At 45.2% G+C, this 23719-nt stretch overlaps 12 protein-coding genes across 12 annotated transcripts; 7 read left to right on the top strand and 5 right to left on the bottom strand.

Annotated features, from left to right (window-relative positions):
* Positions 1–384: 384 nt before the first annotated feature.
* EYB26_006373 (uncharacterized protein) lies at positions 385–1992 on the top strand (the record flags this gene model as incomplete). The annotated part of the gene is made up of 1 exon (XM_054265649.1): positions 385–1992. One exon carries the CDS (start codon positions 385–387, stop codon positions 1990–1992), a length of 1608 nt encoding a protein of 535 aa, XP_054121624.1.
* A 119-nt stretch (positions 1993–2111) lies between these two features.
* EYB26_006372 (uncharacterized protein) lies at positions 2112–2401 on the bottom strand (the record flags this gene model as incomplete). Its single annotated transcript, XM_054265648.1, has 2 exons — positions 2112–2189; positions 2255–2401. 2 exons carry the CDS (start codon positions 2399–2401, stop codon positions 2112–2114), a joined length of 225 nt encoding a protein of 74 aa, XP_054121623.1.
* A 695-nt stretch (positions 2402–3096) lies between these two features.
* Positions 3097–3605, bottom strand: EYB26_006371 (uncharacterized protein; the record flags this gene model as incomplete). Its single annotated transcript, XM_054265647.1, has 4 exons — positions 3097–3189; positions 3263–3281; positions 3353–3393; positions 3450–3605. The coding sequence occupies 4 exons, from the start codon at positions 3603–3605 to the stop codon at positions 3097–3099; spliced, it is 309 nt and encodes a 102-aa protein (XP_054121622.1).
* Positions 3606–5607: 2002 nt separating this feature from the next.
* EYB26_006370 (uncharacterized protein) lies at positions 5608–6342 on the top strand (the record flags this gene model as incomplete). Its single annotated transcript, XM_054265646.1, has 1 exon — positions 5608–6342. The coding sequence occupies one exon, from the start codon at positions 5608–5610 to the stop codon at positions 6340–6342; it is 735 nt and encodes a 244-aa protein (XP_054121621.1).
* Positions 6343–7117: 775 nt separating this feature from the next.
* Positions 7118–9029, bottom strand: EYB26_006369 (uncharacterized protein; the record flags this gene model as incomplete). Its single annotated transcript, XM_054265645.1, has 7 exons — positions 7118–7205; positions 7264–7805; positions 7858–8001; positions 8063–8178; positions 8233–8570; positions 8629–8761; positions 8822–9029. 7 exons carry the CDS (start codon positions 9027–9029, stop codon positions 7118–7120), a joined length of 1569 nt encoding a protein of 522 aa, XP_054121620.1.
* Positions 9030–9736: 707 nt separating this feature from the next.
* Positions 9737–10529, bottom strand: EYB26_006368 (uncharacterized protein; the record flags this gene model as incomplete). The annotated part of the gene is made up of 2 exons (XM_054265644.1): positions 9737–9886; positions 9948–10529. The coding sequence occupies 2 exons, from the start codon at positions 10527–10529 to the stop codon at positions 9737–9739; spliced, it is 732 nt and encodes a 243-aa protein (XP_054121619.1).
* A 275-nt stretch (positions 10530–10804) lies between these two features.
* EYB26_006367 (uncharacterized protein) lies at positions 10805–13565 on the bottom strand (the record flags this gene model as incomplete). The annotated part of the gene is made up of 12 exons (XM_054265643.1): positions 10805–11188; positions 11238–11425; positions 11481–11538; positions 11588–11747; positions 11809–12280; positions 12345–12458; positions 12509–12533; positions 12588–13005; positions 13071–13168; positions 13233–13272; positions 13330–13422; positions 13483–13565. The coding sequence occupies 12 exons, from the start codon at positions 13563–13565 to the stop codon at positions 10805–10807; spliced, it is 2133 nt and encodes a 710-aa protein (XP_054121618.1).
* A 953-nt stretch (positions 13566–14518) lies between these two features.
* On the top strand, positions 14519–16275 carry EYB26_006366 (uncharacterized protein; the record flags this gene model as incomplete). The annotated part of the gene is made up of 5 exons (XM_054265642.1): positions 14519–14685; positions 14767–14883; positions 14941–15585; positions 15641–15945; positions 16019–16275. The coding sequence occupies 5 exons, from the start codon at positions 14519–14521 to the stop codon at positions 16273–16275; spliced, it is 1491 nt and encodes a 496-aa protein (XP_054121617.1).
* Positions 16276–17016: 741 nt separating this feature from the next.
* EYB26_006365 (uncharacterized protein) lies at positions 17017–18597 on the top strand (the record flags this gene model as incomplete). The annotated part of the gene is made up of 2 exons (XM_054265641.1): positions 17017–17276; positions 17334–18597. 2 exons carry the CDS (start codon positions 17017–17019, stop codon positions 18595–18597), a joined length of 1524 nt encoding a protein of 507 aa, XP_054121616.1.
* A 384-nt stretch (positions 18598–18981) lies between these two features.
* Positions 18982–19656, top strand: EYB26_006364 (uncharacterized protein; the record flags this gene model as incomplete). Its single annotated transcript, XM_054265640.1, has 1 exon — positions 18982–19656. One exon carries the CDS (start codon positions 18982–18984, stop codon positions 19654–19656), a length of 675 nt encoding a protein of 224 aa, XP_054121615.1.
* Positions 19657–20056: 400 nt separating this feature from the next.
* Positions 20057–21869, top strand: EYB26_006363 (uncharacterized protein; the record flags this gene model as incomplete). The annotated part of the gene is made up of 4 exons (XM_054265639.1): positions 20057–20490; positions 20560–20948; positions 21020–21379; positions 21448–21869. 4 exons carry the CDS (start codon positions 20057–20059, stop codon positions 21867–21869), a joined length of 1605 nt encoding a protein of 534 aa, XP_054121614.1.
* A 356-nt stretch (positions 21870–22225) lies between these two features.
* EYB26_006362 (uncharacterized protein) lies at positions 22226–23622 on the top strand (the record flags this gene model as incomplete). The annotated part of the gene is made up of 6 exons (XM_054265638.1): positions 22226–22531; positions 22612–22681; positions 22751–22916; positions 22980–23387; positions 23456–23555; positions 23608–23622. 6 exons carry the CDS (start codon positions 22226–22228, stop codon positions 23620–23622), a joined length of 1065 nt encoding a protein of 354 aa, XP_054121613.1.
* Between the last annotated feature and the right edge of the window lie 97 nt (positions 23623–23719).

Raw genomic sequence — 23719 nt, 5'->3', positions numbered from 1 at the left:
ATCTGTGTGTGTGGCTCGCGTTTCTCTCACTACTCCTTCGACTACACGTGTCAACACCGCTACGCCCTCTTCGGAATCGCCCAATTCACCAATAGGATAGGTAATGGTTATTTATGATTTAGCGGCTCAGATCTCTCTATTTCCAAGGCTGTCATGGAAAATGAACAGGTGAAATATCGCTACGAGAAGGATCAAATGATAACCCTACTCTGTAATAGAAACTTGGGAAGAATCAAGATATATCTGAACGCTTAGCCTAATAGAGCCTAGTCCCACCCCAGACACTTAACGTGTTCGACGCGGCTTCCTGCTGACCGACTTTTTGCGTGACTACGAACAACGTCAAAAGGTCTTGTTCTTAAGGAATCTGTGGTCGCCGCCGCCATGGTCCAGATCCAAGAGCTCCCAGTAGAGCTTTTGAGACAAGTCCTTGAATTCCTTACCGATTTTGAAGATGAACCCTTGGATACTGCAGTTAGAGGCGCCCAAGCGAATGATGCTAACGAGGACAAACTCGAAATTGGTAGGGACAGTGAAGAAGACGATGATTTCGATAAATTGAAAGATTTACGCAATATCTGCTTGGTCTCACAGTTTTTTCGCGAGCTATCCCAGCCGCTTCTGTTTCGCGACTTTGATGAGGATGGCTTGTCTGGCAACATGTCGAAGATTGTTTCATTTACTAAGTCTCTCTATCGCAACCCAGAACTGGGAAAATACGTGCAACGTGTCTCCATTATGAATCCGGAGCCACTAGGGCCACTTAGCATGGACATTGATGACGAGGATTTCAAGTTATTTAAGGACGCAATTCTTAAGTTACGATTAGCTGACCTGGAGGAGCGAGTTTGGATTGCGGCTACAAAAAAATCAGACCTCAGCCTTTACATAGCCCTCATTGTTAATAAGACCCCTAACCTTCGCCAACTGTGTCTACCGGGCGGAGAATTCTCAATGAAGCCTATTATCCAACTCTTCGGCAGAAATTCGTCACTTTTGCCCAATCTGGAGCTTTTGTGGATTGACGCTGATGATGAATGTGCCGGTTACCCTATTATGTCCTATGAGAAAATATTCACCCTTCCCAAGCTTGCGAATGCGAACTTTGAGTATGGCGACCTCGACAATACAACGTTCCCAGCTTCCTGGACGCCTGGAGTGTTGGCAATGGAAGAGTTGGCATTTCATCACTGCTATATTGACTCTAATGCCCTACCAAAGCTTTTACAGGCGTGCAAGAAATTGAAATCGTTTGCTTATGACAATTTTGGCTTGGACCCACGGGATCACCGAACGCCGACTCCAAAAGATGTACCCGAGTTCAACGCTGCACAAGCCCAAAAAGCCCTCCTCCCACACAAAGACAGCCTGGAACATTTCCACCTTGCTTTTGCGTGGGAACCGTGGGAAATCGAGGATATTGCGGAATATGTATCAAACCAGATCAAAATCGGCTCGTTTCGCGACTTCAGCGTGCTCGAGACCATTGTCATCTCACATGAACTTCTTCCACCACACCCTCAGTTCCCTCTATCCCTCAAAACACTCCATGTTACGAACTGCAATCTGTCTATTCGGGATATGGCTCAAAATATTGTGAATGATTGTAAAAATGATCTTTACCCCAACTTCACCGATTTCCTGGTACTTGCAGCAGACATCACTCGGCCCATCAAGTTACCAGGGCAGGTTATTCCACCAGGACAAACACCGGAACAATGTTTTATCAGTCTTAAGAATATGTTCAACGGAACCAATGTAGACTTTCGAATATGTCCATATAAATTACCCGACTTTGGTGATGACCCTGATGAGTCGGATCTTGAATATGAAGATGACGATGGGTTTTTCGAGCCACACGGTCCTGGGACGAACCAATTGGCAGGGCTTCTTCATATGATTATGCAACATTCGCCGGACGATCCCGAGTCTGCGCCAAATGGGTTTTATGCAGCAAGTGATGATTCATGGGAAACACAGGGCAGCGATTGAGATTGATATGTTTTCTGTTTATACTCCATACCGTCAAGTGGCCTAATATGATTCATATGTACTGTTTGCGTATGGCAAATGTAGACAAAGAGCCACACTAGATACAAAGGTAATTGCAACTATTGGAAATGTTTTTTGAACCGTTTCCACTTTCCCTCATTTTGCGTTGTAACTGTTTCATCCTCGACCTGAGAAGACTTGTTCAGATTAGAACTGTTTTCGACGAAGGCATCATCTCGTTTGCTTTCAGCCGGCTTCATACTCTTAGGAACCAGCGTCGTCCGAGAGTCAGATATTGTGTAGTCCGTGATTTTTTTTCATCTCGTGCTGCTGCTTCTTCTCCCTCGCGCCGTTGACGTTCAAGAGCTCGGTGTGCAGCAGCCTCGATTCCACCTCTCTCGCCTAGCATAGTTGTGCCCGCTGGCCCTGGTGCGAGTGCGCTGATATTCAACGGCAATTTGTTTGCAGATTATCGAAATATTTTCCTGTGAAAGAAGTTTCTGTACTGTACTGTAGACAGCTTGTAGGACACAAATGATACCTAGGTAATGCTGCTCCCAATGGATATAGGGATCTGGCCCTTTATATACACACTGAAATCCAACAGTCCATATTAATCGATCAAACGCTAAGATGTGGGGTTGAGGCTGTGAACATCCATTGGATATGGAGGAGACACCCTTGGTTAAGTATGTTGCTACTTTACGCTTCTAGTGTTTATTTCTCTATAAAACAAACCATTCACAGGCAGGAAATTGGAGTACATCCCCCGACTGGGGTAAAACCGGCGGCTCATCAGAATTTGAAGGAGTCTCGCTAATGCGGTACCTAGGCACGCGATATAATCTTGTCCATTATAATAAGCATACTCAGGTACATATCTACATAAACGTGAAGCTAATCAAGCTAAAAAATTTACTTCGAAAGGGCAAGAAACATGGTGAATCTCGGCAAAAAAACCCTCAAAATCACCACCTGAAATGATGTGAAATAAGAGGCAAAAACATCCGAGATCGCACACAGAACAAAGTACAGGCCAGTGAATCAATATTCAATACCATACCAAACGACATTATTGTTAAGAACCATTGTCGTGTAACATATTCAATGATGACCAGGACAATAATAAGGACCTTGAAGGACCCCATAAGTACCACAGAGAGCACCATCTCCTCCACCACTTTGTTGTGTGCATGACTATGTCAGTACGAAGTCAGTTCATGATCCAGGAGAAATATGAATTCGATCAATAGTTTCTTATTCAACATACAGTACCGTAGCCGCAGGAACTAGAAATATTATTAATCTCACCAGCAATAGAGGCCCATTTTTCGTTTTTTTCAATGTGTCTTCGACTTACTAATTCAAACCAGCGACCTTACATGAAGTTCCATTGCATCTCTATGCAGAGCATTAGCTTCCAATATGAGGATTAAGGATATTACTACTAAACTTACGCCACAAAACGACCATCCATTGGGACAACCCTGAGGCTCAAGCTCAGTGGTCGTTGTAGTGGTTTTCTCGTCAAGTGGTGTGAGCTCTTCGATAGGTGCCGCGGCTACAAATGAAGAACCGGCGAAGAGAAAGAGAGCGATGGGTATAAGCTTCATCTTGGATAGCGAAATAGGATCGATCCTCTGTCAAAACTGCGAAGGACTTCGAGAATGTTAATAAAGTGAGATGTGATCTGCTTATTGGGGCAGATGGTTGTGAGATAGACAAGAGGGAGGGAAACGGTTGCTTTTAAGCCTTCGGTCAATACTGAGAAATAAAACGGCTATATCCAGTGTCTACTAAATATGTATCCTAGTTGGATGAAAGGCTAGACTATATCTCATGTGACACAGCTTATATTCTCGTGTGTAAATCACGAGTAAGTTCTTAATCATCTCTGAAACCTAGAACACCAATCTGAATCATACATATAGTCCTGTGCACTGTATACAGAAACACAGAGATTCCAATATATCTGAGCATATATGCAGAAGATTGGTAGTAAAAGCGAGAGATATTGATATTCTGGCCGCGGGGAAGAGAAGGAGTATGAAAATTGATAAGATGAAAGGCACATACCAATTCTGGGCCACCACACTAGAAAATAGCATAGACTAGGTAGACTCTAAAGTTGTAAGAAGCAACACATGTATAATGCTATACATATACATATATGCATATATGTACTATTATTAAATGTCATGACTCATGAGAAACTAGATAATCCTTCTCTTACAGACACACACAACAAGGCCTTCAACACAGCTAGCACCACATGAATGCGGCGTCATTTACAAGTTTCTGCGCTGTGGTACCTGAAAGTCCAACGAGATTTTACCTTGAAATGACTTCGTATAACACTTGCTTAACGCTGACCGACATGAATTCATGTTTATCTTGAGTATGGATAAATGCCAAGATTCTACATTTCAGTCAATGGCATCCCTGTTCTTCAATGGCGACATACAGACCTTCTTCAGCAAGGTGCCTAAATTCGTACGTATTGGTTATTTCCAGATCTACTACATACTCAGATCTTTAGGTTAATATACATTGAATCCGGACTATTCATTTGGTGAATGATAGATGAACCCTTCCATTTATCATGCACTACTCATTGCCTTTATTCTGACCGCACATTATTTGGACTGCGACACTATCCCTAGAAGGAAAGGATTATTTGCTCCTGAGATATTGGGATTCTCGATCTGAACATTACGACGAGCACAAGCACCACAGGAATCGGTTCGGACAACTATAAGGTCAACAAGGATGTAATGTAGAGTACCAGAAGGGATTTGCAACCAATGTGTTCGGTGACTGCTGGTAGGCAATCAAAGAACACCATGATTCTATCGACAAATCACCCAACATGGGAAAATTTCATATAGATGTTGGTGTTTTATTAACCACTTATGAAGTCACGGTCGTAGTAGTCCGGCAGGGCAACAGCAACAAAGCCCTAAGCTATCCAACCAAGTATCAATTAAGAAATAGAAATGATTTAGAAGCGAAAGAACAAGAGATGAGATTCCATATAACTTAAAAGTGTCCCTTCGTTTCACTAGACATAAATGATCAACACGTTAACTTGAATATCGACCTTGGCAGGAATTCGTAGGGAAGACTTCTAGAACCAATAACTCAGGAGGGGGCGCACCGGTGAAGAAGAATGCAAATATTATCGATCGAATAAATGAGACAGAACTACGATCGATAACTGAAGATCCCGCAGAAATGGGGCGAGATAACTAGTCCAAAACAGAGCGCTCATTTCACCCATGATGTGATTTCACCCCAATTGTTTCTGGATTAGGAAACTGCCCCTAACACTTTTCGGCATGACAAGCCATGTTTCACATCGCGATGTCACTCTACATGTCATGCTTGCACCAACTACGCCAGAAAAGGGAATTGTTAGTCAGTATTAATACTTTGTTTGTTTCTCCATTTTCCGAACTGGTATTAGAGTATTGCTGAATATCGCGATGAACTATTGCAAGGTTTATGTTTGCAAGATATAAAACTCGACAATATTCGCCTGTCAAGACCACCACTTCTACGATCGGAAGTCAATTAGGATTGACCAAATATACGACTCATAATTCCTTCTACAAGATGCTCTCCATACTGTACCTATTATTATATCTCGCTGGCCATGCGATAACAGCCTCGGCAGCGTGCGCACCTGGATACTACATGCCTATCCTTTCACACTTCCAACTCCAGCTACCATACAGCACTGACGGTGGTGGCCCTCTTATTGTGTCTGGCTCAGAGCTTAGCGGTTGCAATGGTTACCAGAACTCTACCTGGTTCTACTGGAACGAGACAGGCAGTCATCTTGTCATGAATGCCCCCCCTAGTTCGACAGGCTGCGCAAAGACATCAGGCAGTAAGCATTGTCGTACTGAATTGCGAGAACAAAATCCATCAAGATGGTCGGCAAGAGGCACGAATACAATGACCGTGGAGTTAACGGTCCCTAAAGCTGACGATGGAAACTATGGAACAGTGATTGGACAAGTGTTCTCCGCCGAATACTCCAAGCCTGTTGTTGAACTGTACTATAAGCCATCTGGCGAAATCTACATGGGGGTAGAGCAGACTACCACTGGAGGTAATACAGACTTCAACCCGGTCGGACATGTTCCTGAAGGCACAAAGTTTACCTATGAGCTGGGATACTCCAATGATGTATTGTCATTTTCATTGAATGGTGGTATTAAACAGACATTCGATACCAGCCAGCTCGGGTACCCTGACAGTTACTTCAAAGTGGGCGATTACAATCAAGGTACCAACAACTACAGCAAAGTGAGCATTTACTCTATTTCCATAGTGCATAAATAGATAGAATGGCCTTGTCAATTCTGTCTAAAGCTTCATGTAAGCCTTGTTTTACAGTCTTACATCAGATATATCAATAACTTATACACGCAATCTATGCGAGTATTATTTCTCCAAGCTGATCCTTTTGTAAGAAGCACACTGAATGTATTTCGGGGGTGTTTACAGGCAGGTGATCGTCTGGAGGAGCCTTCCGAATTCATCATTGATTCCCATCCTTTTATACAAAGAGCATTGAAAGACTGGTACTGCGCAAGTACACCTAGGTATATGGAGACGAATTTTAAACTACGATGCATATTGAAAAGGATGCAACCAACAATGTATCACGTATAACAAAGCTGGTATCATTTACTGGAGGGCTTGGAGATCACTGACTGACTAGACTTTGGCCATGACCAACCTGGCAACCGACGCGAAAGATTTTTCCCAGCCAACGTGCCCAGAGGTGTAACGTGAAGTTGATGATCGTAAAGTTTCCTATCTTTGACTTCTAAGCTTAAACTAGGGATGTTATACTTGCAGACAGAAATTGAGCCCGTAAAGTTCGATATTTTCAAAATCATTCTATCTCTCAAGTCCTAAATAGATATCACACATCAAAGTAATGTCAGCCTCGCTAGTCAAAATAGTGATCTGACGCCCCATTTAGAATCATGCCTGAATAGCTTCATTATTGGAAAGAACCTCTTTCATACATACACCATCTTGTAAACACACTCGGTCTATTACAAAAGGTTTTTATTTATGCTGGAAGTATAAATGTCCCAGCTGTCTTTCATCGGGCCACTCCAACAGCAGCCCTAAGCAATTGTTCTGCCTTTGGAGATCTTGGGATCAAGTCAGCAGGGAAGGAAAGTGGATGTCTGAAGATTTCCTGTTAGTCAACCACAAATTGAAGTGACGATTTGTAGAAGTACTTACGCTTGTCCTATGTATGACCATTCAGGCTCGAATGGCGTCCTCTCGCCATTCGGACCCTTTGGATAGCAAATATCCAGGGTAGCAACCATATTAGCCAGCACAATCATTAAACTGTTTTCGGCCAATACTCGGCCAATGCAAACACGACGACCAAAGCCAAAGTTGCCCACTGGATATGGCTCTCCATTGCCGCCTTGATCTTTGGGCAAATATCTTTCGGGCCAGAATTTGAATGGTTCCGAGTAGAATGATTCATCGTGGTGCATACCCCAGACGTTGGGGTAAATGATGGTTCCCTTGGGAATAAGCATTCCTTCGTAAACGTCGTCGCTGACCGATGCATGAGGAATACCTAATGGGGACAGCGGATTCATGCGATAGGTTTCTTGAAGGATAAGGTTTAGGTAAGGTAGATTCGGGATGTCGTCCCAGGTTGGCAGGCGGTCTGAGCCAACAACGCGATCCAGTTCAGCTTGCGCCTTTGCTTGTGCTTCGGGGTTTTGCATAAGATACAGAACGAATAATTGAACAGTCGTGGCGGTCTGGTATTGTTAGTCGCATGCATATGAGATGCGGCCGGATTCCACAACATACTGTATCATTTCCTGCAATATAAATAGCAGCCGATGCACCACGTATATCATCCATAGTAAATTCATTGGGTTTTCCTTTTTCGGCATTGGCGTTGTAGACGTGGAGGCGGTCATGCGAAAAGCATTTGCGGTCAATTTTCTCCCCCTGAGACGAATGAGAGTTAGTATGCCACTGCTGGTACTTATTTTGATGGTTTTCAACTCACCATTTCTTTTTGGGCGAGAGCAAAAGGTATGTTGGTGATAGCTTCTATAGCCCATTTCCACTTACGAGCATAGCGGAGACGCTCCATGAACGGAAGCCAAGTAGGAAGGTGGCGGGCTATACGTTATGATTAGAGACATGTCAAATGAGTACATGATAAGATAGACTCACTTGCAGGGAAACGATCAATAATGCTACTTGCTGGGGCACCAGAATCGCTAATGGCTTCAGCTGCATCGTCTGCAATTTTAATCCAGGGACTGTCTGGGGATTCGACATCAATGCCATAGCTAATGTTCAACACAATCGCAACGGCAAATCGGCGAATCGCACTCAAGTAGTTTGTTTGGTCGTCCAGCATATTTCGTAGACAAAGCAAAGCCTGTCGTTGCTGGTTATCTTGATATTGGCGGACCTGGGCTTTGCTGAATGCCGGCTGCAGGATTTTCCGGTGTTGCTGCATTTTAGGCCCCCATCGTAACCATGTCAGAGTTGGCGCCCAGCCCATCCTTCAAACCGCTCATCAGGACACTTGAATAAACATGATGGACGAAGAGAGACACTTACTCTTCGAAAAGAATAAATCTGGGCCGATCACTGTAATTGGAGCCTCGTTTGTCGAGTAAGTCCACCGCCGACTTCAGGCTGTTTAACACAATCCATTTCGAGCCAAAGGTCTCGAAGTATAACACGTCGGATTCTAAAAGCCCTGTCAGTCTTCACAACTAGAGATTCTAAGTCGCACAGGCAGGTCACGTACTGTACTCCTTCGCCCACTGGGCATATTGTTTGAAAGGCGCCACAAAGGGAATTGTTCGGGAGTGGCCAAGTATAAATTCGCCGGGGGGCCCAGGCGGCAGAGGATATTTCCGTTTTCCAAGCAAGGTTGGGACCAGGTAAACAGCGAGGAAGAGCACAAGACCGCCCAGCGGCAGTAGTGTGGATAGCGGGAGCGCGGGGATATCCATTATGATGTTACGGTTCGCCAGGATGCAAGGTTGACGAGCCGTCCAGACATTCTTCTGCAAAAACAACGAAGGCAATCTATTGATTAAGTGCTTTAATGGCAGTGTATTTCAAATAAATTAGTGATGATGGCTTGAGCGGACTGCAGATGCCGCTTTCCTCCAATTGCCGGCCGGCGCGTAACTTATCTTTCGCTTATCTCTGCCTTGCCCGCCCCTAGGCTTGAAAAGGCAGGCGGAGAGCAGGCCGCCTCTCCTCCACCTGCTATATTCGGATTAGGGGCGGCAGAATCGTTGTTTGGATGCGACGGCCCCACGTCCAAGCGGAGATAGGAGATACTAGATAAACAAACAGATAACGGTCACCCAAATATAGCCCTAACCCTAAGGGTAACAACCCCCAACAGCATCGTTAGTAAGACGGCAGTAGACATATTTGGAGTTACTGTACAAACAGACAAGAGGCAAGCGAAGCCTGGGTAGTAGTAAGGGATTCACAGACGGATATTTTCAGTCATGAGATGATCTTCACTTGCCGAGGGATGAGTTGATCCCCTTGGTTGCATGTGCCTGAGTGAACTATATATTTCCACAAGGAAGGGCTCATATTCGACTGTGTAGATACCATCAATCCATACGTTACGTATAAGTAGTCTTGGAAATGAAAATTGGAGCACCAGACACGTTTCTATTACTTCTATCCCTACGAATTATTTCTCTAACGTATTCCATACCCAGCCCTTGCTCAAACCTTCAATCGCCATATCTGTGGTGAGAACATCGCCCATCTTAGCATGTATATCGAACAGGTTTGCAAAATGGGTTTCCTTGCATGTGTCCGCGCACGCGTCAGCAGCGACCTACAACAATCATCTCAGTTAGTCGAGGCACGAATAACCACTGAAATAGACAGGAACTCACTATTCCTCGAAACCCCAAGCCTTGGGCATCTAATATACTCTGTCGTATCTCTCCTCCAGTCTTCGCACCGCACAACACAACCGTATCGGCACCGATCATAGCTAACTGCCCGGCCAAGTTCGTACCAAAGAACGCGCTCACGAATTTCTTGTCAATCACCAAATCTGCTACTGTGCTTTTTGAATCGCTGTGGCTTTCTGCAGAAGGTGTCATTCCGTCAAGAAATTCATGCAGCCCCTCCGCATTCTTGTTGCTGAACACTTCCAGTAGTTGCCCGGGCACTTTCTGAGTCCATATGCCCGCATCACGGAGCTTGCTATTTGTGAACACTGTGCGTGCCCATATCACAGGACATCCACCAGCACGCGCGGCGTCGATTAATCGCGAAACATTGGGGGGCACAGAAGCACCCGTCCCGCAGCTTGAAGATAATAAACTTGTTGGTGACAATTCCGAAAAGTACACCTTGGTAACGTCGAGAATTAACAAGGCTGGTCGCTGCCCCCAGCCAAGAGGGGCCTGTTTCTTGTTGGAGATATTTGCAGCGTATGCTGGGTAGTCCGATGGGGAAAGCGCTGACATGATTACTGTTTTGATATTGTAGTGCGTATCAACTTTGTAGACTCGACTTGGAAGAGATCAATTCAAACAATATAGCTGAGTAATTTTAAGATGATGAAGCTTGCAGCATATGCTAAGATTGAACATTCGATTGCAATAAACCCCCATCCATGGTTGTTATTGACTAAACATATCACTCTAGTGGGGTATAATAGCTGGATGCCGGTCCGGCCGGCATCCTCCAACTCAACGGGACCATGTACAGAAGGTCTCTGATCCGATTTCTACGTCAAGGCTCATTCACCAGAAGACATCCAGGAGCTTTCTTGTTCAGGAGGAACCCAAATATCAACCATCCCATAACTTGGTTGATTTAGAAATTCGGTCAGCTCTTTATCAAACAATACCCCGTTATCCGTGTAGATATCTTGATGCCGGATGAGAAAGCCAGACCCTCCTTCTGACGCGTTAAATGTGAGAAATTCATCTATGGCCTTATTTTGATTTCCGTGGACGTTGTTCCCTCTGTTGATAGGCCCGATGAAACCACCTGGGAAAATGCTATTTCGCTCCGCAGACACCGCCGCTTCACTAAGCATCTCCAGACTTCCACCCCCTTCATTATTCCTAGTTCCGTTTTCTCCGTGAACCTCGATCTCGGGACAAGAGGGGCCGTTGTCCTAGGAATCGAGTTAGTCATAATAGCGTGAGAATTCGTTGTGAACTTACCGCAAGGAGTTGGTCTCTTTGAGGACTTGAAGATGAGGCAGTCGATGACCTTGCGGGGATTGACGTGGCTGAATTTCTTAACACCGTCAACCACCTCGATGCTAGCGGCCATGCGTTTTGCAAATCTTCAAGAATTTCAAGAGTACGACTAAGGCTTGGTTGGGCCCGAGATGCTAGTCGTGGACACACTTGTTCTGTATTAGCAAATATCGTCCTATTAATCTCTTGTTCGAAGGGACTTACAGGCTGGCATTCTCAACAGATGTACGTATAGGGTGCCACAAACGTATAGCGAAAAGAGCTTAAAGTCAATTAGTAAAACACATGGACACAGTCAGCAAGATACTTACTAAAGTCGCAGAGAACCCTTCATGGGGACTACGATTTGAAACAAATGTGTTGACTGGTTCATGTAGGGCAAACACATTCTCAAATAATTCATCTGCGATAGTATTCCAAAAGCCTGGCGGTGCGCTGTCTTTGCCTGGTTGTGTTACACTCGCAATCATCCTTCATGTTGCTGTTAGATCATAGCTTTTTCATATTTCGGGAAAGGACGAGAATTACGTACTCTTCCAAATAGATTCGCCGAATGACAATATGGCTCAACCTCGTGACCATCACAACGCTGAGATACGCTGCATGCACTTGCTCTGCACTATGCCCTCTCATGTTCCAGACGCTCCATCGATGGCTAGCTGGAGTATCCCGTTCCCACTCTGTCAATGCTTGACACATCTTAGCGTATGTACTAGTGTGATCCCACGGCGGCGGACCTTCGGAGCAAAAGTCTGCTCTCCATGCTTTGCGGGCGACACTCCCCCATAGACTGTGTGCTTGAAGGAGGGTCGCGAATAGCGAGCGTGATGGAAGAGATGTGAGTTCTGGCCATAGTTTAGCGGCTTTGGTGCCTGGTAATGCCGCCCGAGAAGAAGGTATACGCCCAAATGCGAAATCAGATTCCTCACACGGAAGTAATGTTGTGATATCGTCTGCACCAAACGCGACCGGAGATGCATGGCTCGAATGGAGATTATCTTCAGCTGTAATGTGTGGTTTATGAGAATTGATGACTTTGTATCACTTGTTTGAATGTGGAAACCATACTTTCTAAAACCCAGAACGTGCGCCTGGCTATCTCTGAGTTAACAATCTCGTCAGTTGTCGCATCCGGCGGAAGATTATAAGTTTCTTCTCGATGAAGTCGTAGAATACCGGCCACTTTCACTCATTAGTTGAAAGATTTCAGCTTTTCGATAATCGGCACTCACTCCTAACAGCAATCCCCATGTTCATCTAATAGACGTATTAGAATATAATATCACTTCCAGATGCAGCGGAAAATCTTACTGAGCTCTTATCTTTATCACCACTGCCCCATTGTGCAAGGGCCAAAAGGAAGAAACCTTGTATATTTTCCAGACTGGGCTCGTACAACGCGTCAAGCACCAGACTCGTTGCATGCCCGATAAAATAGTCACCCGCGGCTTGGCAGCTACCATACCTTTTTATTAGGCTTGGTGTAAAGCGACAAGAGTTGCTCAAAATGCCCAAGAGAACGAATAGCGATACGGAATCTATGTCTTGAGACAGTTTTTCCAGGAACAGACGTTTCGGGAAAAACCCCAGCTGCAAGAAAGATGTCCAAAACACTTTGCATCCTTCAATCACCTCCCTAGCAGGTGGGAGAACATTCCTCATCGCTTTTAGTAGACTTACAGAGTTACCTCCTGTTGAATGGGAAGGCGAGGGGATTCCTTGTTGAGCCCTGCTCATAAGTCAGCTTCATTTCGCCACGTAACTTGCAGTCTTCTTTGGTTGGTAAAAGCTTACAGAATCGGCGAGATATGACTATCTATTGTAACACTGTCATGGCTGGAGCCCGGAGAACTCAGCTGTCGATCGCTTTTGTTGCTTTTATTGACGCGAAACTAGGTAAAAATGGTGAGTAAGTGTCGCGCTTGAACTTGACACAACAAACACGGGGACACTCACTTCACGATCACGACGGCTATGGCCCCTAGCTGGAAAATAGCTTCATGTCCAAACGTAAGTTAGTTATATTTCGTTTTAGGATTAGAAAGAACTGTACCATGTAGCAGCAATATCAAGTCCAGCACGATTGCATCCCTCACACGGAGGCTTCCCGTTACTATAGACGCATTTCGTGCGCAGACGCCGACATCTACCAGCCATGAGTAAGCCCTACTGTTGTATGCCATGATCATCGACTATCAATACGAACCTTCTGCAAGCAACCGTGGCCCTCGTCAATTTGACGTGTTCCTGATCGCTGCCTCGTACGTCAGGTGGCAATTGTTGTTCCATTCGAAATAGTATTAAGGCCAAATTGGCGCACTATGTGGGGTGTAATTGTTGTGATCTATGCCTTTTCGAAGATGAAGCTGTTTACGACAAGTTTGGCCGGCAGGATGAAAGCGTGAAGGGAAAATTGGGGCTTTTTCGTGAATAAACCGGCCGGATAAGGCGAGTTACGTAATCAAGCCGTTTCTTACGTTAACTAGTTAACTAGTTATAACTAACTAACTTAACTAGTTAACTATGTTAGTTAGTTAACTAGTTAGGGTTAACTTAGTTAACTAAGTCAACTTAATATTACACAACCCCTCAAGGGTTACAACATACAACATTACAACATAGTATGAACTATGATTTCCAATAAACACTGCATTATGTTTGCTTCGCTATTCAATACATTAGATCAATGCAATAAAAGTTGGTGAGCGGGTCAGACTACGTCCTTCTTGGAGAGCTGCTTTGTCAAGATTCAGTCTGAATAATCCACGATTTTGGTCGACTGGCAGAGTCATAGGTCATAGTTAATTATTATAAGTAGTTAACTACTACATAGTCAATGAATTATCTTATCTACGAATCTATGAATTTTCTTGGGCATTCGCTGGTCAGGATTACGATTGTGCTGAGGTGCTCCCCAACACTTCTCCAAAATGTCTGCCTTATCTCGTGTAGATTAAGAGCTGTTCAGCCGGCATCTCCGGCATCTTTAAACTGCCGGAGGACGCAAGGGGTCTGATCGGACAGCGCCAGGCAATGTAACAACTGTTGTCAGAGGCATAGACATCGTGGGCCGTTATTGGCATAATTAGATAGGGTGTGATAATTTGACTTATTGGATAAGTAGAGCATGGAATATTTTCATCTTGGAGCGCCGAGAATTTTTCAATTTAGTCATTTGATCGTTTCCCCCCAAAAGTACCTTCACCCTCTCAATACTCAAAGCTCGGCCGTATCGGATCGAAATGGGTGAATTTGTGCCACCAGTTAGCCAGGACTCGGTCTCAATGACCACTCCTGTGCAATCCACATATGGCAGGTCGGCGACCGACTGCTATACATCACCACCCACGGCAAAAGATCCTTATCGATACATGGTTGGATTTGGAAATCGATTTGCATCCGAGGCAGTGTACGAGCCATCATTTCCTACGTTTTCGAGAGAAGCAAAAAAAAGTATTGTGTTTGTGTAGTGCTAATGTATCACGAACAGACCGGGAACGTTACCCGAAGGAGGCCGCAATGTGCCGCAAAAATGTGCCTTTGATCTTTACTCGGAACAGTTAAATGGCACATCATTCATATCATCGAGGCAAACTTTGCAACAGGTGTGAGTTTTTGTTTATCCCATAAGCACACAGCACGAGTTTCTGAGAAGATGACACAGATGGATGTATCGTATACGGCCCTCTGTAGCGCACCGGCCACTAGAGCCCATGGCAGCCAACGATGATATTGAAGCATGTTTCTCTCCGTCGAATCCCTCTATTAAATACACGCCTCTTACCTACACTTGGGGCCCTCTCGATATCCCTGAAGCGACAACCCCAACGACATTTTTGACCGGTCTCAAAACAATGGGTGGACACGGTGACCCAACAAATAAAGAGGGAATAGCAATTCACATGTACGCCGCAAACGCGAGCATGGGAAACGAGGCGTTTTGCAACAATGACGGCGACTTTTTGATCATACCAACTGAGGGTGCCTTGGATATCCAAACGGAGCTCGGTCGAATGATGGTTTGTCCTGGCCAAGTGTGCGTCATCCAAGCTGGTATTAGATGGAAGGTTAGCCTGCCTGACGGTCAGGCGAGAGGTTACGTACAGGAGATCTTTGGAAGTCATTATGAGCTGCCAGAGCTGGGCCCACTTGGTAGCAACGGAATGGCGCTTCCTCGGGACTTTGAGATCCCGGTAGCCAGTTTTGATATCGACGAGACCAAGTGGACTATAATCCACAAATTGACAGGAGAGCTGTTCAGCTATGAGCAAGCCTGGACACCATTTGATGTGGTGGCATGGCATGGAAAGTGAGTATAACCCTTTGCGATCCTCTGTTTGCACATTTTAACCGACAACTTTTAGTTATGCTCCGTACAAATACGAGTTATCGAAATTCGTCTCATTCAACAGCACTTTGAAAGAGCAGGTGGATCCTACCATACACACCGTTCTGATGGCCAAGTCAAAAATACCCGGGGTATCCCTCACAGAATTTGCAGCCTTTCTACCTAAATGGCAAACCAGTACCAATACCTTCCGCCCTCCATATTACCATCGCAATATGGCAACCGAAATTGGAGGTCTTATCTACGGCAAATACGGAGGCAGTGCAAGAGAACAGGTTGCTGGCGGCCTAACACTGGAAAATAGTTACATGCCACATGGAGGTGAGTATTCGTTAAAACCCTCGAGAAATGCCTTAGGGTTATAACCTTCAAAATTCAGTGCTAATCGCCACAGAATCCTACGAAGCATGGGTAAAAGCAACTTCTGAACCTCTGGAGAATGTGCTAGTTGGAACAGATAGCCTCGGTTTTATGCTTCACATAAGTTCGCATTTCTCAGTCACCAAGTTCGCTATGGAAAGACACAACTGTATCCGGCCTCAGCGGGTCGCTTTCTGGGACAATGTTAAGGGACCGTTCCTCGACCATATTCCAGCCATCAACAAGATGTTGCAGGAACAGGGACTGGCTCCTTTAGGAACCCCTCAGTAAATGTAGTTTATTTCCACAAATACAAAATGATTTGATTAACATGTCTAGAATTTTATGCTTTAGTGACAAAAGTCACCAAACCCCTATAGAAACCGCACGTAGATAAATAGTCGGATCCACATAGGGTGGATAGCCCAAAACTCACAACCATGCACCGCCACAGATAAGATGGACAGAATAGTTGCCTCGATGCGTACCTCAATATGTATACTAGGATGCTATATTTGGTGGTATAACTACAAAGGCTGAACCTCACTTGGCATTCCAAATTTGTGACATCTGAGTTCGTCGTATCTCCGGCTTTCCCCTGTTAGCTAATACTAGCCGTGCATGATTCATGGAAAAAAGAGGACATTATCGCCTAGACTGTCTTATCGATGACTCCACAAAAAAAAAACCAGAGACCAGACCGTTACCCTGGCGAACAGGGCCTTGGTAATGGCTGGATTCTTAGTGGTGTGGGCGACGCTATCCTTATCTGCCAGCCCTGATAGCCGGCAACTCTAGTTACAAGATAGGCATGATTAGGACTCGCCTAGTTCCACCTTTGGATTGGATTGATTTCCACCTGACATTTTGACTTGAACGATTTTACTTGAGCACAGACATAATGATGCGATTCATCAGATAACACAGCATGATATAAACATCTTCATATTTCGCCTCGTTTCTTGCTGCTCATGGGCATCATCCTCGAGCGAATATTCATTATCTCGATTGATTGGATACCTGCCGTACAAAATGGCTTCATCTACTGCCAGCGATGTTGAGAAAGGGGAAAAGTCTCCGGCGACGGTCAATGTTGCACCCGATGTGCAGATTGGCGAAAGTGAATCGTCGGGTGGTCAAAAACATGGAACGCTGAAGACCGTGTTGAACTTCCTTCTCTCGTCCGGAGTAGAACTGCGTGGAGTGGAACCTGTTCCCCCAGAACTACGTACAGACTCGGCCTTTAACAAGATCTTTACTATGTGGTGCACCAGTCTGCTATGTCCACTGCCGTAAGTTACCGTGCCTATATCTGGAATGATACTTTTACTTACCAATTGATTTCACAGAATCGTTACCGGCATGGTAGGCACACTATCATTTGGCATAAATCTACGGGATACCTGTCTTGTTCTATTTTTCTTTTCACTCTTGATGTGCATGGCCCCGGCGTACATCTTGACTATTTCCCCACAGACTGGTATGCGTCAGATGATTCAGTCTCGGTATAGTTTCGGCATGTACCCGAACATCTTAGTTGCCTTGCTAAATATGATGACCCTTTGTGGGTATAACATCATCTGCCTGGTCACTGCCGGCCAGACTCTTGCCGCGGTATCCGGAGACACAATCAGCCAGACAGTTGGAATTGTCATCATCGCTGTTCTTTCTATGATTCCTGCCTTTGGAGGGTTCCAAGTCATTCATCACTACCAACGATGGGCCTGGATTCCCGCCTTCATCGCCATAGTCATTACCATCGGCGCTGGCGGATCAAAGCTCAAAGAACAATCTCCGGCAGTCACTTCTGAGGGACCAACCATTATCACTTTTATTGGCTTAATCGCCGGCTATATGTTGCCGTACAGTACCACTGTCGGAGATACAGCAGTCTACCTAGGACCAAACGCTCCCAAATGGCGCATTTTCACTTACTGCTGGATGGGTATTTGTCTACCTTCGATTCTACTGATGATCGTTGGTGCAGCCATCGGCGGTGCTGTACCTAACATACCAAGCTGGTCGGATGCTAACGACCGCGACGCAGTGGGTGGAATCTTGGTAGCCATGTTGGCACCACTTGGCGGATTTGGCAAATTTATCGCCGTCATTCTCGCTCTCAGTGTCGTTGCGCAGATCGCACCTGGATTTTACTCCGTCTCACTCAACTTTCAATTGATCTGGCCCAAATTCGCAGTTGTTCCTCGTATCATCTTTGTGCTCGTTGTCACGGCTGTGGATATCGGAGTTGGCATCAAAGCGGCTGAATCATTCTTTAACTCCCTCGAGGATTTCTTGGGTATAATCGGCTACTGGAGTGCCGCATTCACTGGAATTTTGTTGACGGAGTGGTTTGTCTTTAGAAAAGGCAAAGCATCATCTTTCGATCCTAGGATCTGGAATAGCGTTCGAGAGTTACCACCTGGCCTAGCAGCTCTTACTTCCTTTGTGCTCCCGTTCGCACTCGTGGTGCCGTCCATGGATCAGGTCTGGTATGTGGGACCAATAGCAAAGGTTACTGGAGATCTGGCTTTTGAATTCGCTCTTGTGCTCGCTATTTTGTTGTATCTGCCTCTCCGATCCTTGGAGATCAAATGGACGGGTCGAGTCTGAATGTGGTGAGACAATGTTTAGATAAACATGAGCATTTAATTCGTCGTGTGGTGACATTTTCTGCAATGTATGCTTTTCGAATATCATTTTAATGATGCTTAGTAATATTTTACATGTAAATAACCTTGTTCTTATCACTAAAGACAGTATATTTCTCAAAACAAACGGTATTCGTAAACGGCCCCGCGAATTGTGGAAAATGCCGGCCGGCACAACATAGTCATCCATGCCCCCATCTTCGGTTCGCTCAATTGTGAGTTGAGAGATAAAACCACCTCGATATTCTATCGTCTCTGACCACATCAAAACATCTTATTTTCCCATACCAAACACCCTCCTCGAACCATTTTATTCCTACGTTAGAGCAATAATACCCAGGTCAACATGCCAACAGCACTTGTCGAATCACACCCATTTTACGATGCTTCAAAAGCGGCTGGTTACCATCAACGTATTGGCTGGGGCGCAAAACCAGCTTTGGTCCTTATCGATGTTTGTCGTGCTTATTGGGCAGAGGGGTCACCCCTCTCTCTACTATCCAACCCTTCCGGTGCATCTTCTCCAGATAGCATGATCCGACTCCTGGCGGCCGCACGCGAGAGTGACATACCAGTCATATGGTGTCAAGTTCATTATAACCACCCGGACATGTTGGACGGGGTAATACAATATAAAAAATCGCCTGGAATTTCTATATGGCAGGAAGGCGACACACGTGGAATGGACGCCTGGATGCCCGGTTTGGTTCCAGACTGGGATAACGAGACTGTTGTGCTGAAGAAGAACCCCAGCGGTTTCTTAGCAACAAATCTACTTGGACAATTGAACGGTTTAGGTGTGGACACCATTGTGCTATGCGGTGTCAGTACAAGTGGTTGTGTGAGGGCAACGGCAGTTGATGCATGTGGGCATGGCTTTCGGTGCATGGTTGTTGAAGAGGCGAGTGGCGACAGAAGCATTGAGATCCAGAGGGCAACTCTATTTGATCTAGATGCAAGATTCGCAGATGTCATCAATGAGTCGGAAGCTCTTGCTCAGATGAAAAAGGGATGGAAATGATGATGGTCTATAGCTTACAATTACAAAACTACCTACAATCGCAACTAAATCCCGCTATAGCCCCTGTCTGGGTAGTTATTGTCACATAATAGTTATCGAATAAGGCGTTAGTTTACCTAACACACCACATTGGTATGACAAATGCTAAATCTACCATCTTCCTGAATAAGAAGTGGATGCCGGTCCGGCCGGCTATACGAGTAGATTGCTTCATGCCCGAAACGGCGATACGGTAGCCACTTTTGGGGGTCACACTTAGGCTAGCTAAATTCAACTCAAGAAATTTCAGCGCAGTCGCCAAATAAGTTGCAGTGAAGAAATCTTTTCGAATAAACATATCATGCAAGTGCTGTCGCAGACAGACCAAACAACACGTTGATATCGTCACGACACATGAACGATGACTCAATCTAAATACATTATACATGACCAAAGCGTTGTTCTGGATCGACAACGGCTTTTAGTGGTTTTTGGACTTCTTTCTATTGCGTTGCTCATAACATATATTGACCAACAATCCATTGGCGTCGTGCTTCCCACTATCGGCAATGAGTTGAACAGCTCCTCTACAATTGTTTGGGCCGGCACCTCGTCCATGATCGCCAACACCGCTTTTCAAACTCTATATGGTCGTGTGTCGGATATACTAGGGCGCAAAGTGATCATGATCACATCCTTGTGTTTATTAGGCGTTGCCGACTTGCTTTGCGGATTTGCGAAATCTGGACCCCAGCTGTATGCATATCGCGGCATTGCTGGTGTTGCAAACGGTGGGATTATGGCATTATCAATGATGATTGTTTCTGACATTACGACATTGGAGACGAGAGGAAAGTAGGTATCTCCCTAAGGATCAATCGTTTGAGGTCAACCATATGGCTGACGTCTTTCATGTTGAAATAGATACCAGGGCATTCTTGGTTCATTCGTCGGTCTTGGAAGCACTATCGGACCCTTTATCGCAACTGGGTTTACACGCAGCGTGGGCTGGCAAGGGACCTTTTATTTTGTCTCTCCCCTTGCTGTGCTTGTTGGCGTTCTGCTCTTCTTTCTGCTGCCACCCCAAGCAATCCCGAAGGAGAGACTGAAAACAAAATTGGGTAGAATCGATTACCTGGGTATATTCTTTAGTTCTATTGGCACGATATTGCTCTTGGTGCCTATTTCAGGTGTCAGAACACAGTTCAACCCTGACAGCGCAATGTTCATTTCGATGATTACGCTAGGGTCGATCTTGCTCGTATTATTCATTCTCCATGAGTGGAAATGGGCTGGATTGCCTATCTTTCCTTGTAAGTTTCTTCTGTTTTTCCGGAATAGACTCGTATGCGAATCGAGCATACGTTGACAACTGAGCAATTAGTCCACCTCATGAAAAATCCCGCGTTAGCGGCGATGATGGCCCAGAACTTCTTGATTGGAATCGTTTACTTCAGTCTGCTCTATTTTCTTCCCATTTTCTTTCAGGCGGCTCGACAAGCCAGCTTATTAGACTCGGCTCTATTACTCATACCACTTGTCGTGCCCCAATCAATATCCTCAGCTTTGGCGGGAATCTACATGTCCCACAAGAAACGGTATGGGGAGGTTATATGGCTAGGCTATGTTTTGTGGGTCGTTTCTTCTGCCGTACAGTGTCTCTTCAGCCGAACATTTCCTCTTGCTGGTATTATTGTGGTTTTGGCCATAGAAGGAACTGCTGTTGGCCTTATTTTTCAACCAAGTGAGGATATCCTAACCCTGAGATGCCTACATTGGGATTTTTACAGGCTATTTGCTAAACTTTTACAGCTCTCGTTGCTGCTCAAGCACACAGCCCTAAAAAAGATCGAGCCGTTGTCATTGGGGCACGTAATTTCACACGAGCGTTCGGAGGCGCCGCCGGCCTAGCAATTGCATCTGCAATCTATTCGAACTCGCTAGTAAATCATATACCGACTGGAATACCTACAGCAATTGCGGTAAATATGAAATCATCAATCTTTGTTATTCCGGATGTGTCAGATCTCTCTGATAGGCAGAAGAATCTCTTATTTGACGCCTATGTCGATGCTGCGCGTTCGGTGTTTTATATGTGGGCTGGTGCTATGGGCTTGTGTCTCCTTTTGATGGTTTTTGTTAATGACAAGGGCCTCACTAGGAATGAAGAGACGGAAAAGGATGAACAGAATGATTCCGTACCTGGAAGTGAGTCGCTCACGTCCAAGGTTTGAGATTCAAACGATGAGAGAGCGGAAATATATATCGGGTATCCTACGAGATTTTAAAAAGTACTGCATTTCCATAACATTTTACGAACAGTCTCTATTTTTTTTTTCCATACTTAAATGAAGCCACTACAAACAAATTCGAAGCTCTAGATGGTGTACATAGATACAATGACTTTGAATAGAATAGAAACATGGAATTTTGGAATCTGCCGGCCGGCCGGCCGGCATGTGTTATCGGCGTGGTTCGGATAGGTGATAGTGATGTTGTCATTTGATAAATGGCTATATTTTTTCCAAGAAATGACATTAAATTGGATTTCATTTGGGAAAACACGTGAATCAGAAGCGACCAAATCGACATGTCAGCTATTGGCAGCATGTCCGAATCAGCGAAAACAGTTTTTCAGCCTTTACATGAGTCAATTCGCAACAAGCTCGATCCCGAATATGTGAAACTGCATGATGACATTCTACAGTACTGCCAACCCAGCGAGTCAGAGCCATGGAGTGCAGATATTAGATTTCGACCTAGTCTCGTCGGATTTGCGAGCCCAAAAATCGCCGAAATTGGCAATGTTGTGGACATCAACGTTGATGAATATCAAGTGCGAGTGTTTACTCCTGAGACCAAGGCGCCTGGCGGTGGATGGCCATGTTTTGTATATGTTAGTAATACACCGTTACCTCTGAACAAACGTGCCTATCGCAAGGCAAGTAGATGTGAACAGTTGTTGAGATTGGATAGTATCACGGGGGAGGCTGGGTGGTGGGTGGGTTGAACAGTGAAAATGGATTCCTTAGACACGTTTGTAAATGTAAGTCGTTTGCAATCCAGCTTGGATGGGATTATACGAGACCTAACGACGAAATCAAAACAAAAATAGATCTCAACTGCGTCGTCGTTTCAATCAACTACCGCCATGCGCCCGAACATTGTTATCCGGCGGCTATCGACGACTCTTTTGCGGGATTGAAATGGGTGTTGGCACCGGAGACTGCGACGAGGTTGTCAATCAATACATCAAAAATAGCGGTTGGGGGACTTTCAGCGTATGCACAAAAATGTTACACAAATGAAAAACAACGGAAATGTCTAACTGGACTGTGATCTAGGGGAGGCGGGTTGGCAGCAACCGTGTCGATGAAGGCGGCCCTGGACGCTGGCATTACGGAGCGGATAGTCTGTCAAATACTGATCTGCCCGGTCATTGATAGCACAGCCACTGTCGACACTGCATGGGCCACATCGAAGCACTCTCCATGGCTGACACCCTCACGCATGACCTGGTATCGAAATATGTACTTTCGCTCCGAGGACGAAAGACGGAACTGGGACGCCTCACCATGTTTTGCACCGGAGGAAGCCCTGCAACAAAGTCCCAGCACATTTCTTGCAATTGCTGAATGTGACTTGCTTGCACCAGAGGATTTCCAATATGGACACGCACTACAGAAGCTAGGTGTTGACGTTGATGCCCAAGTGTATAGTGGAGCAACCCACTCCATCCTGATTCTAGCTGGGTAAGTGAATTACGGAACCTCGATGCGATACATTGTTGATTCCAAATGCTGATGCTAATATCTGGTAGCTTGCACAAGATTGGTCAGAAATTGATCCACGATGTTTGCTCTTCTCTGGCGAAAAAGTTCGACGTGCTATATGATCGCGGTGTGGCGATATCGGCGGATGTAAGATATGATGAGAATATAAATTGAACTGTGTATCTAACCCTAACCCTAGGCGGACCCTAAATAAGCCTCACTACTAATCCCAAAGAGGATATGGCGGAAACTTGGGAGAAGATCAGCCACTTAAATTACCAGAAAAGGAGCAGAAGTGGGGCAGAACTACC

The sequence above is a fragment of the Talaromyces marneffei genome, chromosome 5 (genome assembly GCF_009556855.1).
Source record: "Talaromyces marneffei chromosome 5, complete sequence".
In the NCBI taxonomy this organism is placed as follows: domain Eukaryota; kingdom Fungi; phylum Ascomycota; class Eurotiomycetes; order Eurotiales; family Trichocomaceae; genus Talaromyces; species Talaromyces marneffei.
Note: the sequence above shows the minus strand (reverse complement) of the source record. Positions and strands in the feature narration are given on the sequence as shown.